Genomic DNA, 18,556 nt, shown 5'->3' on the forward strand with positions numbered 1-18,556 from the left:
CCCCACCCCCACTCCTTTCCCCCTCCCTCTCCAGTCTGAAGAGCAGTCAGGGTTCCCTGCCCTGTGGAAAGTCCAAGGTCCTCCCCCCTCCATCCAGGTCCAGGAAGGTGAGCATCCAAACAGGCTAGGCTCCCATAAAGCCAGTTCATGCAGTAGGATCAAAACCCAGAGCCATTGTCCTTAGCTTCTCATCAGCCCTCATTGTTTGCCATGTTCAGAGAGTCCGGTTTTATCCCATGCTTATTCAGCCCCAGTCCAGCTGGCCTTGGTGAGCTCCCAATAGATCAGCCCCACTGTCACAGTGGGTGGGCGCACCCCTCACGGTCCTGACTTCCTTGCTCATGTTCTCCCTCCTTCTGCTCCCCATTTGGACCTTGGGAGCTCAGTCCAGTGCTCCAATGTGGGTCTCTGTCTCTATCTCCATCCATCGCCAGATGAAGGTTCTATGGTGATATGCAAGATATTCATCATAGTGTGGCCATAGAATAGGGTCATTTCAGGTTTTCTCTCCTCAGTTGCCCAAGGAACTAACTGGACACCTGCAAGCCCCTCTAGAGTCAAGTCTCTTGCCAACCCTAAAATGGCTCCCTTAATTAAGATACATATTTTCCTGCTCTCATATCCACACTTCCTTGATCCCAACCACCCCATTCCCCCAAGCTCCCCCCATCCTCCCCTACTCACTTTTCTCTCCCCATTTCCCCTTACCCCCATCCCACCCTGAAACGGAGGCTTAGATTAAAGTAGACAATTGTGTAGGTATTGCACAACTTTAATGAAAACAAGACTCACGAAACCAAGGTTCCAGGAAGCCAAGCAGGAAGGGTCGCGGCTTCTGTGCACCCAATTTATCAGTAAACATTTGCCCGAGGCGAGCCCGCCCAAAAGGCAGGCTTATCCCTATACTACCCCACCCCCCAAGTTCCCAATTTTTGCCCTGCAATCTTGTCTACTTCCCATATCCAGGAGGACGACTATATGCTTTTCTTTGGGTTCACCTTTTTATTTAGCTTCTCTAGGATCACAAGTTATAGGCACAATGTCCTTTATTTATGGCTAGAAACCAATTATGAGTAAGTACATCCCATGTTCATCTTTTTGGGTCTGGGTTACCTCACTCAGGATAGTGTTTTCTATTTCCATCCTTTTGCATGCAAAATTCAAGATGTCATTGTTTTTTTTTACTGCTGAGTAGTACTCTAATATGTATATATTCCACACTTTCTTCATCAATTCTTCCATTAACGGGCATTTAGGTTGTTTCCAGGATCTGGATATTACAAACAATGTTGCTATGAACATAGTTGAACAAATACTTTTGTAATATGATAGGGCATCTCTTGGATATATTCCCAAGAGTGGTATTGCTGGGTCCTGGGGTAGGTTGATCCCAAATATCCCGAGAAATCGCCACACTGATTTCCAAAGTGGTTGCACAAGTTTGCATTTCTACCAGCAATGGATGAGTGTACCCCTTACTCCTCAACCTCTCCAGCAAAGGCTTTCTTTGGTGCTTTTGATTTTAGCTATTCTGACAGGTGTAAGATGGTATCTCAAAGTTGTTTTGATTTGCATTTCCCTGATCGCTAAGGAAGTTGAGCATGACCTTAAGTGTCTTTTAGCCATTTGAACTTTTGAGAACATTTGGCTTTTGAGAATTCTCTGTTCAGTTCAGTGCCCCATTTTTTAATTGGGTTGATTAACATTTTAGAGTCTAGTTTCTTGAGTTCTTTATATATTTTGGAGATCAAACCTTTGTCTGTTGCAGGGTTGGTGAAGATCTTTTCCCAGTCAGTAGGTTGCCTTTTTGTCTTAGTGACAGTGTCCTTTGCTTTACAGAAGTTTCTCAGTTTCAGGAGGTCCCATTTATTCAATGTTTTCCTTAAAGTCTGTGCTGCTGGGGATATATGTAGGAAGTGATCTCCTGTGCCCATATGTTGTAGAGCACTTCTCACTTTCTCTTCTATCGGGTTCAGTGTGTTCAGATTGATATTGAGGTCTTTGATCCATTTGGACTTGAGTTTTGTGCATGGTGATAGATATGGATCTATTTTCATTCTTCTACAGATTAACATCCAGTTTTGCCAGCACAATTTGTTGAAGATGCTCTCTTTTTTCCATTGTATATTTTTAGCTCCTTTATTGAAAATCAGGTGTTCATATGTTTGTGCATTAAAGTCAGGGTCTTCTATTCGATTCCATTGGTCAACTTCTCTGTTTTTATGCCAATACCAAGCTGTTTTCAATACTGTAGCTCTGTAATAGAGTTTGAAGTCAGGGATGATAATGCCTCTAGAAGTTCCTTCATTGTATAAGATTTAAGCTGTATTTCTTTATTTTCCTAAATAGTTTTCAAGGACAAACACTTTACATTACATTTATAATGTACATAGGTACAATACATTAAACAAGAGTAGAAACTTATGTAAAGTATACCAAAAATAGCCTTGAAGTTGTATCAGTATACAAAAAATCCATACCACTGTGAAATATTTGAGACTAGTAGCTGGTTTTTTTTTTCAGCTGAAAAGTAGATTCAATAATTCAATAATCTATCTTTTACCCTGTCATTTCTATATCCTTCTTTTTTTCTTTTCAGAATGTAATCCTTGAATCTAATCTCCTTTGTTCAGTTTTTTTTCCTGATCATTACCAATAACAACTTGTTGCCAACTTCCTAAATGCTGACAAATATCTATAACCCAGTGAGTGGCCAAAACCCACCCGCTCCACCTCTTAGGAGTGTGGATGTCATGTTCTCTAGACTTCCTTTGTTGTTTGGGAGCAATGGCATCTCTAGGGGATCTTTTGAAAATTGGGATAATGGACAAAAACTGGGAGAGCTAGCTGTTGTCTAGTTTCGGTGTGATGAAAAAAATGTAGGACTTATCTGAAGTCTGGTTGAAGTAGTCTGTGAGGCTGGACTTTCTCAGCCAGCATCCTTGAAGCTGTTCTGATGTAGAACTCTGAGGAAACCACAACAGAGGCACCCTGAGAGGCTGGATCACCTGAGCCACCCATTTTCCATTTTCATTGGTGTCTGGTGTCCTCGTTCTGAAAACACACAAACATGCATATCTGCATTAACGCAAGTCTGGAATGTGTGGTGTGCACAAATCAGTTAAAATGATTTTCTTTATTCTATATTTGAGAAGGTAAAAGGGATCTGTCAACTTTACAAGACCACCTGGACTGCATAACCAAAGTGTAATACAAGTCTCTATCCACGGTATACGAAAGGATAGCATGTAATAATAAGCCATGAGGTCTCTCTAGCTAACAAGATTTATCACGTCTCATCTCATCTCTGAGAAGTTCCCATGCAGAGTGATCAGCTTACACATCACCTGTCCTGTAGTCTTTCGTGGCTTCCTCTCTCACGTCTGTAGCCACGATACTCGGTAGTCTTCCCCTGGTCAAATATGATTTCTATTAACCTGGAAGGAATTTACAATCTTTTGTGTCTTATGAAAACAAAAGCATAACCTCTTCTCCAATGTAAGACATATTTTAACTTCCATCTTAAAGTTAAGGCATTTCTAAAATGTATAGGTTGGTTTAATTCTGCAGTACTTTCCACAGTCCAGTGTCTCTCAGAGGTTGTTGTCTGTTCACTAACATTGAAAAAATGAAAAATTAGCAATGCACCACATAAGGTTCAATGTCCTTATAATATTTCCCATCTTACATAGCTTATTTATTCATTTTACTTCTCTCTTTAAAGGATTTTTTTTAAATTTTCACAATATTTTTTTTTTCTATTGATGTCTATACTTTATTTTTTTCTGTCTGGACTTTGCTTTACTAGGCACCTGCATCATTCTGTGGCCTCATGAGTTAAATCTTAAAACCACGATACAGTGTAGCTCATGGTGTGCTGATGGTTAAAGCCCACAGGTAGCAGCTGGGAGACACAAGGCAGCCCAAATAATGAGAGTCTGTGCCACTAGGAAGCTGTGTTTGCTCTGTTTTTTTTTTTTTTGTTTGTTTATTTGTGTGTGTTTGGAGACATTTTTTTTTTATGAAAAAGCTTTCTCAGGTCCTACATGGATATGTTTCCCCATGTTGGATGCCATTATTTAAACAGATTTTTCTTTGTGCTGTTAACTTTCAAAAATGACACAAAGACTTCTTATTGATGATAAAAGTTTGACCTTAGCTTAGGCTTGTTACTCTCTAAGTTTTATAACTTAAGTTAACCCACTTGTTGCGAATTAGGTCTGCACGATAAATAATCAGGCCAGCTCAAGAATAACAGTTATATTTTAATGGTTAAAAAGGAGAAACTCACGCTACAAGAGTGAAAGGTCCTATCTGTCTGGCAGGCACTGTGCAGAGAGAGAGCACATCTGGGTCCTCCCAGTTTTTCTTTCTGGGCCCCAGGTAGCCACACCCTAACTAGATGTGATTGGTTGATAGAGTTTCCCCATCACCCATTTCTATTAATCTTCACACTATTGCATGTCTCATGACTTTTGTTTCTCCTCCTTCATGACTGACTTCCTTTATGGCCAGCTGTTACTCAACCTTTCTTCTTCTCAGAGCTCTTTCTGTACAGAAGTTCTTGCTATACCACCTGCTTAGCTATTGTGTGTGTGTATGTATGTATATGTATATATATTACTTTAGTTTTTTAATTGTTTTTATTGCACTATATATGTTTCTTCACTCAGCCATTTAGATTTTTATTAAACCAATCACAGTATCTTTACACTGTGTAAAGGGATATTGCATAGCATTTTCCTGCTCCTGGGTTGCCTCATCCAATCTTAATATGGGGGGGATGTGCCTGGTCTTATTGTAACTTGTTATGCCATGTTTGGTCGATGGCCTTGGGAAGCCTGTGCTTTTCAGAAGGGAAATGTAGGAGGAGTGCGTATGGGGGACTGCAGAGTAAGGGAGGGGGTGGGAGGAGAGGAGGAAGGGGAGGCTGCTGTCAGGATGTAATATATGAGAGAATGGACAAAAAGAGTATTGCTGTATCGGAATTCCCACCCTGAATAAAATCCCAAGAGAATAAAATAGGACAGCAGAAACCCTTTTGAAATCTCCCATCCCTACACAAAAAGAATTCACAAAGACACCCATGCCTGCAATGAACATGATTTATTCTCCTTCCTGTGTTATTAGTATTCTAGTAACTAGATAGGTTTTTCTCCATGCATGTGAGTCCACAGATCAGAGAAGAATTCTGGGTCCCACACCACAAAGTTCTCAACGGTAGAATAGAAGCACGGCTGCTTCAGTTATCTTCCGACTATTGCTGCTCCCAACGTGAGTTCCGTATCCACTCCAATCAAATGAAGAGAAGTCGCCACACTGTATGGGGTCCCTTTCTGGGAAGTATCCTCCTCCACCAATGCAGTGCTGAAAAACAGGGAGAGGAAGTAGCAATGAGAGGTGTTATGGTTTGGATATAAAGTTCCCTATCAAAAAAAGGTGTTAGATACTGAAGACCCGATCCCCACATAAGTAATATTCAGAGGCAGAACTTTGGTGAAGGGACTAAATATGAGGACCCTGCCTTCATCAGTTAGTTAATCACTAATGGAGCTACCATTTTGAACTGACTATTGGGAAGTGGTGGTGGTATGGAAGGGGTGTCTGGTTAGAGGAAATAAATCACTGAAGGTGTGAGTGGCGTGCTTTGAAGGGTATTTTTCTCTGACCTTTCCTGGTCGTTCTTGACTTCTTGTAACTAAGAAGTGAGTCATATTGCTCTGATATATCTTCCCTGCTCCACTATGAATTTAAAAGCAACAGCGCCAAATGACCATGGGTTAAAATCTCGGAAACCATCAAGCGTTACTATTGCTGTGATGAAACATCATGACCAAAGCAAGCTTGCTCTCTTGCTCTGGCTGGTGTGTGGCATGGTACTTAGTGTGTTTGGAGACCCAAGTAACAGAGAGATGGCACGGGTTCAGAGGCGACTTCAGCCTTACTCTGTATCTGTGATTTTGTCCTTCTCATTGCATTCCCTAATAAATTGGTTTTTAAGCCTTTATGAGTTCATGCTTCACAAAGGTGAATTGAAACCCATGGCCTGTGGCTAGCCTGCGTGGCATCCTTGTTCCATGGGACCCAGAGTCTGCAGACATCCGTTAGCTGCCACCTGGACATGGTGGAGGTCTTCTCTGATTAAGCACAGGGTCCCACAGAAAGCCATCAGTTAGGCTGCTTCCCATCTTGAGGTGATCTCCCCATGCACAGTGCCATAGGCTGTGTATTAGTCACATTAGCCACCCCAGCCTCCCCTCTCCCCCACGCTGAACCCAGTGGCTGTTGTAACAGCTCAATATTTCTGATCTGCCTTGCGCTTCTGTCTGACCTGACCTGCTCTGCACATGATCTTGCTGTTTTGTGGACTGAGGCTGTCTCCAACCCAGTCCCAAAGACAGCAGGTCTGGTCAAGGAATAGTCACGGCAGTCACAGTCTGGCCTGTCCCATGCCCAAGCACAAGTGTTTTTTCCACAGCCTCAGACCATCTCACCCCATAGGAACAGGGCCTGCGTCTAGCCAATCTCTCAGCCAAGGAGGCCTGCTGTGCAGTGTGTTTATGCCCCTCCACAAGCTTCGCATTTAACACCGGGTTTTATTTGTATTTGTTTTTGTCTTTAGGGACAGGGTTTCTGTGTGTATCTTTGGCTGTCCTGGAACTCGCCTTGTAGACCATGCTGTCCTTGCACTCACGGAGATTCACCTGCCATTGCCTCCCTAGTGCTGGAGTTAAAGGTGTGAACCACCATGCTTGGTGAACACTGGGTTTTGAATTATGTGCTCTGGGTTTCCTGTGTGCAATCAATCAATCCCTCTAAGACTACAGGATAGGCACTTCCTGCCAGTGATTGATCTGGTTGTTAGGAGTGCTCTCGGGTTGCTCCACATGCCTGCCATCTTCCCTTGGCATGTACCCCACCCCCTAATCAGGTTCTAACCAAATCTAACCAATTTTGTTAGATATAATTCATTTCAGCTTTGCTAGGTCTCACAGGTCATTCAGGCTGTGCTCCAGAACACATTAATGTTACAAGATCTACACCTGCTGGCCAACATCCTTATTACACCATAAAAATCTCAGCAGCCACCAGAACCTGCCACGTGAACACTGACTCCACCTGCTGATCAATCAAGATTATTACACCTACCACAGTTTTCTGAGGATTTTAATGGAGGCAAATTATTTGATAACGAAATATTAGATTGATAAATAAATAATTTTTCTACACCAAATTGTGTATAATATCACCATCCAGGAATTTAAAAACCTTTTCATTTCTACTATGGATGGAATTTTAGAGGAGACTTAGGATGTGTCTGGGATGTTTACATTCTTAACCATAGTTACTATTGTCTGGAAATTCATGTTACATCCTTAAGATATGGTGTGATAAAATTTCCAGGAATGAGAAACTTCCTGAAATGTTATAGACTTTACAAACTGACACTGAGAAATTACCAAAAGGATTCATTCCATGGATGATAAATTAGCAGGCAAAATTTATTCCGTAACACATGGAAATGTTCAGTTGGCAGAAAAGATTCATTTAAGTCAAATGGCTATGGGATGTTAACAAATAGAACTTTGGTTTTGGAAGGCAATTTTCAAGCCTTCCAGATAATCTCTAGGATAAAAGTTATGATTGATGGCTAAAATTAAATCCTTAGAATCATATGTGAATGATGAAAACAAGAAGCTGAGTGATCGAATGAAATCATTGGAATCATTCTATGTTCAGGAAGTTCAAACCTTACAGAAAGCAGTGAAAAATAGATTTCGATGTTTAGAAGAAAGTGTTAAAACTGATCAAAAGAGCATTGATGCTCAGACAAAAGAGTTTAGAGGGGACTTAACATCACCAGTTTCTCACAGAGTCAGAGATGACTTGCCAAGACTTGTAACTTCACCTGATAAAATCTATCCTGTTACATTTCTGAAAAGGCAGCAAACATTAACTATCCAGAAGGATATACAGAGTGTAAATGGGAGCATATACATACGAAAGATTTAAAAGCTTTTAAGGAGGCAATAGTTTCTTATGATACACATTCAGCATCTGTGAGGCAGTTGTTAAATGCATGGTCTTCAAGAAATAGGATTACACCATGTGATTGGCTTCAACTAGCCTTAGCAGTTTTATAATATGGTCCTCAGTTACAATGAAGGAGCTATTAAAGAGAGGAAGCTAAGGTCCCTGAACATCAAGGTAAAATCAGAGAATATGAGGTTTCCCAAGATCAAATTCTTGGTGAGGGCCATTATGCTGATATAAATAGTCAAGCTATTAACAATGAACATGTTGTGTCTCTATGCCATACAGCAGCCTCAAATGATTGGGACAGGATTCAAGAAGTAGGAAAAGAATTGAGTTCTATACTAAAGTTATACAAGGCCCACAAGAACTCTTTGATGTGGGAGTGTCATATATCAATCTGTTGATTTCATTGGTTAAGTAATAAACAAACTGCTTGGCCTCATAGCTTAGAACATAGGTGGGTGGAGTAAACAGAACAGAATACTGGGAGGAAGAGGAAGTGAGCTCAGAGGCCATGCTCCCCTCTCCCAGTCAGACGCCATGAAGCAAGCTGCCAGGTCATACATGCTGAATCTTTCCTGGTAAGACTGATGCTACACAGATTATTAGAGATGGGTTGATCAGGATATGAGAATTAGCCTGTAAGGGCTAAAGTTAATGGGCCAAGCAGTGCTTAAAAGAATACAGTTTGTGTGTTGTTATTTCTGGTGTAAAGCTAGCCATGCCGGAGCCGGGTGGGACGAAAAGCAGGCCCACAGCTCCCACAACTCCTCTTTGGTGACATCTTACAGAGATGGACTAAAACTGTTCATATAGGGGTATCAGATCAAGAAGCTAGATAAGTACTAATAGAATCTCTGGCTTTTGAAAATGCTAATTGAGAATGCAAAAAAGATACTTGGGCCTTTAAAGATCAGATCAGCAACAATAGATGAGTGGATTTAACACACAGCCAATAGTGAGTCTCTTGACTATAATAATGAGACCTGGGCAAGAGAGGTATTTTCCAAAGGCCTGAAGACACATCTAAATGCCAATTTTTAAAATTGTGGTAGAATAGGCCATTTGAGAAGAAACTGAAGACAGGGAATTCCTAGAAATAATGTTTTTTTTTCTGGGAATGACCCAAATAGAAGGCCCCAACCTTCTTGATTATGTAGAAAATGTGGTAAAGGTCAACATTGGGCCAACAAATGTACATCAACAAGAGACAAACAAGATAACTCTTCACCATCAGGAAGCTTCTTGGAGGACCTCTTACAGGCCCTCAAGTCAAATGTGGTCTAGTCATTCCCAGTCATTGTGGAGGACAATCTTCCCCAGAATAATTAGAAAATCTAGGGTCTATTGTAAAAAAATATAATGCTTGCTTGACGATAGAATAGTTTTGGAGGATGAATTAAAAATACCAGGAGGAACTAGAACATGTATACTTTGGCAGAATTCTATAAATGACCGAATTCCAAAGCTAAAAGTACAAATAAATAACATTGTAATTTGTTGAAATAAGAGCGGCGGGGTTGCGTCCCCAACACCCCGGCCGCTTGGCTAGCTCATGCCCGAAATAACAACACACAAACTGTATTCATTCAAGAACTGCTTGGCCCATGAACTCTAGCCCTTACAGGCTAATTCTCGCACCTGGACTAGCCCATTTCTAATAATGCGTGTAAGCACCCCAAGGTGCGCTTACCGGGAAGATTCTAGCCTAAGTCCATCGTGGGTTGGAGTTGCCTGGGAGAGCTGAGCATGGCGTCTCTGCTCCAGCAGAGCTGTCGGGTCTCTCCGGGAGCAGAGCAGAGTCTGACCTCACTTCCTCTTCTGCCCAGCATCTTATCCTGTTTATTCTGCCCACCTATCTTTTAACCTATCAGGGCCAGCAGTTTCTTTATTGCTTAGCCAATGAAATCAACAGATTGATATGACACTCCCACATCAGTAATTGAGGGATTATTAGACACAGGTGAGGATGTGACTATTAATACTCCATAATCTTGGCATCTGAATTTGCCTCCTCAGACGGTAGATGTTCAATTTCTTGGAATTGGAACCCTATCTCAGGTAAAACAAAAACATGAGATGGGTTGAATGCACAGGGCTAGAAGGACAAAGAGGAAGGCTGAGGCTATCTGTGGCTAATGTAGTAGTGGCTCTATGGGGTCATGATATACTGCAGCAATGGAATACCCAGATTAATATTCTTCACATCTCTGAAACAGACCATAAACCAACTCATGTTTCTGGGAAGAATATTACAAGGCACTATTAAAAAAAAAACAGTTTCTGACCATCCAGGTTGTACAAAAACAAGGCAAACAGCTATCAAACTCTCAGAGGTACCAATAGTCCTACCCTTAAAATGGTTTTGTATTAGGCTTAGAAACTTTTTGTTTAGACAAAATGAAGAACTGTTTTGAGAATTCATTCTGTCAATCGCTTTGGGGTGCCTGCCTTAGGGCATGGCCTTGTGTTCTAGGTGATGACTAATAAGCTTGAGAGGAAAGCATGCTCACTCTCTTGCTCTGGCTGGTGTTTGGTGTGGTTAGAGACCCAAGCAGCAGAGAGGTACATTGGATCAGAGGTGCCTTCAGCCTTACTCTGTATTCGTGAGTTTGTCCTTCTCATTGTACTCCTTAATAAGTTAGTTTTTATACCTTTTTGAGTTCACACTTCACTTATGCATAGGCAAACCACTCATACACATCAAATTAAATAAACACACCTGAAATAAGACAAAAAAATACCACCCAAAGAAGCTAGTAACATGGGAGCTGGAGTGATGGCCCCAAGGTTAAGACATCTTCTGCTTCTATCATCTCTGCAATAACTTGAATACACATGTGCTCACATACAAATAAAGTCAAGTAAATGTTTTAAAAATTCAGAATCATGCTTATAAATCCCTCCTTGATCCCAATCATATTCAGCATCCAGACATCTTGGCACACTATTTGATATTCACCTACTCAAATGAAAATAGTGAAACTATTCAAAAAGTCTTCTATTCCCATTCTCTGTATTCAACTATTAATAAACTTAAAATCTTTGGAACCCATTAGTGCCTCCTCTTTCCCCAGATTCCTATCACAGTTCATCAGGCTTCATTTGGACCATGGAAACCATTTAAATACTTATTTCCTTATGCTTAGTCTTTTCTTCACTAAAATCTGTAACCTCTAGGTGTCATACCTATGTTATCTATGAAAAAAAAAAGAATGCTCACATTAATGTCATGTGCTTGTTAAAACATTGCAGTGGTCCTCATGACATACAGTCCAAAAACCACTGGTGTGATGCAAAAGTTGTTTCCTGATCTAGTCCATATTAACATTTCTAAAAAGAGATCTTCCTGTATCCTACCACATCTTACATCCCCGAATTGAAAACAGCTCGCTACTCCTTCAATACGACATGCTCTCCTCCATTTCATCATTCCCCAACACAGTCCCAAGGTCCACCTTGACAAGAAGCTGCCTCATCTTGACCAGGTGAAGTACAAGTTAGTGATTAAGGAATAAATGGACACTGAGATCTTCAGGATCACCTGCCAGGAGCTCATGCTCCTTTTTTTTATAGTGTTACATTGGTGAGGGCTGGATCACAAAAGAGCATCTACTTTTTTGAGACAGAGTCTTACTATGTAGCTCTAGTTGACCTGGAATTCACTGTGTATCTGTTTCACTCCTAAAGCTAAATCCTGGGTGGAGAGCAACTCTCTAACAATCTCAGCCCCCAATGACTTGCACACAACTTCCTGAATACAAGTGTCACCCTCATTCCTGGTGACTGAGTGCTTTATCCTAAAAGCTAAGCAAACAGCAACAGTGCATTAGAAGTTTGTAATGTTGACCATGGTTTTCAACAACACAGGATTTCTGTATCTAGACAGAAATTCTGATCCCTGGGATGTAACAAGGTATAGGGAAAGGTCATACTCTCATACATGTACACACACAAATTAAACAGTCTCCCATGCTCAATATACACAGAAAGGCACAGGCAACCCCAGTCTTTGGTCAGTACACAGACTCACATGTTCAGTGTTACATCCAGTGACCTTTATCCCGGCACACAAGGCATTGGATGCTCCCTCATTATTAAACACTCTGAATTGGATATATCCTGGGGTGAATTCTCCTGAAAACAAAAGACAGGAAACAGCATTTAAGGAAACTGCTAGAAATTACTGTCAGCCCAGATTCTATGGTGTCAGGTTCAGGATATACAGTCTAAAATATCAGACCTATTGGGGGAGCTTCACCTATTCTCATCCATAGACCCCAGGAGCTGGTCCTTGAGAAAAGGTCCTCATCTGTCACAGCTTGAATGGAGAAATTTCTGATATAGCAAGGTCTCTAATGAATATCTCCAAGGACTTGTCACAGCAGTCAAGTGCATTCATTTTGGCCCTGTTTATATTTTACCTTGCTAACTTTTCTTCAAAGCCTTACATCCCAAGAATAAATAAGAAGTTCTTTGAATTATACAGCAAAAGTTTAACATTTATAAACGTACATGACCCATTTGGATTTATATTAAACAACAGAGCAGTCATCTCCCACAACTGAAATAAATACATTTTTTTCTCTTGTTCAGTCGTGTGTACAAGGACCTGTTCTGTTCCTAAATAAACTTCTGACTGATGATGAGATTGCTAAGAGTAGATTCCAGAACCATGTATCCCCAGTGCAAATGCTAACTCTCTTGCTCATGCCCTGTACTTTCAGACAAGTTCCAGGACCTTCAGTGCTTCTTTTATTTTTTTAAATGGGTTCATGATAGTTGAGAGGCCAAGGACAATCAATTGATTGAAGTGTAACTAAACACAAACATTCAGAGGGTCCAGATGAGCATTTGAGACTCACTCTGGCCATCGGGGGAGTAATACCAGGCTGTCTTCTGTGCATCACCAAAGTCGTAGGTCACAGGTAATGCTGGACCATTGTCAGTCCAACACTTCCCTCCTCCATATTTTACTGGGTACTTCTACAAGGAACAAAAGAAGTCACTGGGTCAGGACTGCAGCACTGGCACTCCCAGTAGCCCTGCCCTGCACAGAGAAGCACTGCACGTGTCCATTAAGTGAGACTGTTTCCAAACCAGTTAGATAAGAAAGACTCCTTTTCATTGTCTTTGTCTCTCTGACATCCTTGGCCACTCCCCTCCCCTCCCCTCCCCTCCCCTCCCCTCCCCTCCCCTTCCCTTCCCTNCCCCTCCCCCCTTTTTTCCCCTCCTCTCCTTTTCTTTCCCTTTCTCTCCTCTATATTTCTCCTCTCTTCCTCCATCTTTTCCACATATTCCTACCCCTTTCCTTCCTTGCCTCATTACACTTTAGAATGAGAGGAACACAGAATACCACATGCCCAACCTCAAACACTTGCCTATCTCCATACCCATGAAAAGCAGCCTAGGTTAGCAATTGTAAATACCTTGTACAGGCCAAACAGATTATGGCCCATGCGCTGAAAGAAACCAGTAAAAGTGCGGTACCGCAACAGGGATCTGTTCCTCCAATTTTTCAAGGGGATATCATTGGGTACATGCCAGATCCCCAGGTTCTCAGCCTGGATGTCGAAGTAGCCAGGGTTCTGGAAAGCAACAAATACTGAGTCTGACAAGAGCAGGAGATTTCACTGAGCAAAAGTCCTCAGGAGAACTGATATCCCTAGGCTCCAGGTGAACAGAGGGCCAGCCATGCTCAGATGACCCATTTCCAAGCTTCCACCACCTCCTACTTACCGAAAACCCTACTTGGAAGGATCCAAGGTAAGCACTTTTCACTTCTTCTCCCATGTTGAATGACAATTTTCCCACCGTCTCCGTGGCATCCTTGAGCTACACTCACATCCTCACACTTTCCCAAGTGACTATAGAGTGTACCTACCTTGTAGTCATCACTTGTGGCCCCCTCTGCAGTCCCAAAAGTGTTGTAGTTGGCCCAGTTGCCATCCCCCTTTGGGTTTTCTCTTCTGTTGCCTTGCTGACTGGACCAGCGATCGCCCACTGTGCACTTCCCATACATGTTGTTCTCATGCACACTGGCCACCAGGGTCCATCCACCACCAGCAGTGGTCATGTCACAGAAGGTCTGGTAGATGACACCATTTTCCGTGCGAAGGAAATAGAGGCCATCTGTAGAGAGAACCAATCCACAGTCCACCTGTTTTCAGGCTCATTGTCCATCTCTGCGCTAGAAAGAGAATGGATCTAGGAACTACAAACATGTTTAATTGATGTGTGATTTCCCTCTGTTTGCTGTGAATATCATTGGTTAATAAAGGAACTTCTTTGGGCCTATAGCAGAGCTATAGGGGAACAGTGCTAAGTGGGAAAAACTAAAAGGAATGCTGGGAGAAAGGAGGCAGAGTCAGGGAGAAGCCATGGAGCCTCCACTGGAGACAGACACCCCAAAACTTCGCTGGTAGGCAATGATCTCATGGTGATGCACAGATTAATGGAGATGGGTAAATTAATATTTAACAGTTAGCCAATAAGAAGCTAGAGCTAATGGGCCAAGCAGTGTTTTAATTAATACAGTTTCTGTGTGATTATTTTAGGGCTAAGCAGCTGGGAAACAAACAAGCAGCCTCCTCCAACAGCTAATGCCTCATACCCTGAGAGTCCTACCACATGTGTCCCTGGGTTCTGCCTGACTTCAGAAAGTCATGCTTCTGTGACTGAAGGAGAACATGGAATTACCCAAACTGACAGGGATGTTTTTCTCATGTTAAACAGAGTATTTACAAAGGATTTAGTAATTCTACTCAGTATATACACAAAGAACTGGAAGCAGGGACTCATATATGTACATTCATGTTTGTTACAGCTCTGGACACAAGACTTGAAAGGCAGAAACAAGTCAAGTACTTTTCTATAGAAAAAGGAATACCCAGTATATTCTATGCTGTCTCCTATGCAAAATGTATATTGTGTACATTCCTATATATCCAATAGATCTAAAAGAGTAAGTGAACTGGAAAAATGGCTCAGTGGTTAAGTGCAAGTACTGGTCTAGCAGAGGAATTGAGTTAGGTTCTCATCCCTCACACTTGGCATTTGTGCAAGTGCATGTCACTCCAGTTCTGGAGGACTAGATGGCCTATTTCAACTCTGCATGTACCTACACATCCATGTAAACAATATTCCACACAGACATGTTTATCTACACACACAGTAATAATAATAAATCTTTTTAAAATAAATGAACTATTTTACAACACATATGAGCCTTGAAGATTGCTAACAAAATGAGGCAGGTTATTCATATGCGGTCACAGATATCGATAGATTCATAGAAGTAGGAAACAGAACAGCAACTCACAGGGAATATGGGAGTTTATTGCTACAGGATTTCTATTAAAGGAACAAAAACTTTCTGGGGATGGATAGTGATGATCCATACTCTTGTGAAAGTCATTCTTGACTCTGAATACCCTTAAAGTTGATTAAGTGCAATTTTTATCAACTATGTACATTTTGTAACATTTTCTATATATAAATAAAGTTGTTCTATGGGACAAAAGTCTGATTTCCTAGCTGGGTTATGTGTCTGCATTTCTGAGACAGGGTCTTCCCAGGTTGACTTGGAGATTTCAGTCCTCTGCCGTAGGCTCCCAAGTGTTAGGATCACAGTGTGCTCTTTAAATGTTCATCACTCACCTCGTGCCCAAGTGACCTCCTGCTTGATTTCCTTGCAGCTTCTGAACAGAGAAGAAGACACAGGATTGGCCAGGCTGTTGGTGTCCAGGTTCTCTTTAACAAGAGAAGATGCAGAGTTTCAATCTCATAGGTCACCCAGCCTCCCCTGTCATTCTTCCTAAACTTATTCCACTACTTCTCAAAGCCTCCCTCTGAGAATCAACAAGATTTCTAAGTAGGAATAAAGACAAGAGATCTGAAGATGTGGAGAAGTTTGTGTCCAAAGTCCTGAAAAAGAAGAATAAAGTGAAGTCCAGCTTTGCAGGTAGAGGAAATGCAGGGAGCCTATGCATCTGAAGCATGGGAAGTGAGGTCGACAGGGAAGAAGCTAGACCAAGAGAGCATGGAAGCAAAAGCCTTGCAAATTGGCCTCAACTCTGCAAAGTCCTCTGAGCACCTAGACGAGTGGAAACAAATGAGAACTTTGGTGTCAGAGCTGCTCAGGTGTAAGTAGCTCCATGGGTACAAGTCAAACATTTTTAGATTGTATTCACTGTGTCTGAGCCTCAGTTCCCTGGTGTCTAATATATCAAGCTGACAAAGATTATCATGTGGATATCACATAAGATGACATTTTGGGACTTGCCTTCTTCCTTAAAGATACCAAAATATCAGTGAAGAGGAATTACACATTTAAAATAATTTTGAGTTCTTGTAGAGAGCAGAATTGAAGTAAACATTCTCTGGTCACAAACCAGACCGTTCCCTTGGCACTGAAACTCAAAGGCCAAGGTCCTAAGCATAAGGAATGACTAGGATGGGACACAGTTCCTTCAGAATTTCCTCTAGAGTTACACACAAGTATAGAGTGAGGACCAGGGCCTTTCTCAACAATCTCACTGCTGCTGTCCAATTCCTTCAAGCGGCAATCAGCACCCAGCCTACATCTCAAAGGCATCATCTCTATGATGGATGACATAGGTTGTATTTACATTCCAGGAAAAGAACATAAACCCACAACCAAACAAAATTTATCTTCGTACAGACTGAGGGTGGCAATAATTGGGAAAGGCTGGAGGGAGGAAAAGGAGTGGGAAAAGAATGCAATCATATTTAATTTAAAATAATAATAATAATTATTATTATTTTTAGAGGCATGAACTGTGGTGACCCATTTATTTATTCCCAGCATTTGGGAGGCCGAGGTAGGAAGATCTCTGAGTTTGAGGACAGCCTGGTCTACAGATCAAGTCCAGGACAGCCCAAGGCTATACAGAGAAACCCTGTCTCCAAAAACAACAAACAACAGGAATGATAACAACAAAAGCGTGATCTCTGGCTCTCAAGCCTGGAAAGTATCCAAGGCTGGTGCTGACTGCCTTTAAGGCTAGAAGTGACTTGAGGAGTCTGGTGTCCTGTATCAAGACTCACCTGCACTGCACCCTCTGGTGGCCAAAATGATAAACAGCAGGATTCTGAACTGGGTCATTGTCATCTAGAGAAAAGCAAGATGAAGGTCACTCTCTATCCAGACCATCTTTTTCCCCCATCCCTGTCTCAGCTCTTTTCTAGTCCTCGTCAAAGGCTCCTTCCTCCTCTTTAAACTGCTCGTATCACTGGGTCCTAAAGCAGACCTGAGCCGGAGTCCACTTTTCTTCTTCCTCCGACAGCAATTACCTTCCCCTCCATACCTGGCCAGACACTCAGAGTTGCCCGCTGAGTTGAGGTAAGCCTCTCTCTCTCTGCAGAGTGTCTGGTGTGGTCCAGGTGAGGCTCTTGTTCTTTTATGGGAAGAGCCTGGTGGGAATAGCCCAGACTTTGCCAGGCTCCTCCTTTTCTGGCAGGAGACCACTGGAGGGGCAACTTTTATTTATTGCGGAAAGTTCTTTGTAGATAGATGACTCATGGGATTCAAAGTCTCTAAAGATAAATAAAGTGCCATATCCTGGTACTATCCCCACGTTTGGAAATTTTATTGATATGTGCATTTTCAGTAAGGAAATATATGAGGAGACTTGCAACATCTACCGTGGGATGTCTTTCTATATTCTGTAAATATGTGTTGTTCTCATTGGTTGATAAATATAGCTGCTTTGGTGCATGGAAAAGCAGGATAGAGGGAGGCAGTAAATCCAAGCAGAGATGTAGGAAAAGAAGGAGCCTGGGAGATGCCAACAAGCTGCTGAGGAAGAAAGAGATTTAAAACATGAGCTACTTCCCTTAGCCAAGAGGATAACTATATGTTTTTTCTTGGGTTCACCTTCTTCTTTAGTTTCTTTAGGTTCACCAGGTATACACTCCGTGACCTTTATTTATGGCTAGAAACCAATTATGAGTGAATACATCCCATGTTCATCTTTTTGGGTCTGGGTTACCTCGCTCAGGATAGTGTTTTCTATTTCCATCCATTTGCATGCAAAATTCGAGAAGTCATTGTTTTTTACCGCAGCATAATACTCTAATGTGTATATATTCCACACTTTCTTCATCCATTCTTCCATTGAAGGGCATCTAGGTTGTTTCCAGGTTCTGGCTATTACAAATAATGCTGCTATGAACATAGTTGAACAAATGCTTTTGTCATATGATAGGGCATCTCTTGGGTATATTCCCAAGAGTGGTATTGCTGGGTCCAGGGGTAGGTTGATCCCGAATTTCCTGAGAAACCGAAACACTGATTTCCAAAGTGGTTGCACAAGATTGCATTCCCACCAGCAATGGATGAGGGTACCCCTTCCTCCACAGCCTCTCCAGCAAAGGCTATCATCGGTGCTTTTGATTTTAGCCATTCTGACAGGTGTGAGATGATATCTCAAAGTTGTTTTGATTTGCATTTCCCTGATTGCTAATGAGGTTGAGCATGACCTTAGGTGTCTTTTGG

At 41.8% G+C, this 18,556-nt stretch overlaps 1 protein-coding gene across 1 annotated transcript in view; it reads right to left on the reverse strand.

Moving 5' to 3' along the window:
* Window positions 1-18,556, reverse strand: part of LOC126502234 (intelectin-1a-like) — a 142,616-nt gene that overhangs the window by 46,900 nt on the left and 77,160 nt on the right. The window contains exons 1-7 of the mRNA XM_050143110.1: window positions 17,107-17,164; window positions 15,697-15,789; window positions 13,922-14,169; window positions 13,467-13,625; window positions 12,903-13,023; window positions 12,071-12,174; window positions 5,215-5,367 (exon numbers count right to left, since the gene is read on the reverse strand). Of these exons, the coding sequence (XP_049999067.1) occupies window positions 5,215-5,367; window positions 12,071-12,174; window positions 12,903-13,023; window positions 13,467-13,625; window positions 13,922-14,169; window positions 15,697-15,789; window positions 17,107-17,164 (936 nt within the window). Of the gene's footprint in view, window positions 5,368-12,070; window positions 12,175-12,902; window positions 13,024-13,466; window positions 13,626-13,921; window positions 14,170-15,696; window positions 15,790-17,106 lie in introns of the transcript that reaches the window.

Source organism: Alexandromys fortis, unplaced genomic scaffold, assembly GCF_014885135.2.
Source record: "Alexandromys fortis isolate MF-2015 unplaced genomic scaffold, M_Fortis_MF-2015_v1.1 scaffold_51, whole genome shotgun sequence".
NCBI lineage: Eukaryota > Metazoa > Chordata > Mammalia > Rodentia > Cricetidae > Alexandromys > Alexandromys fortis.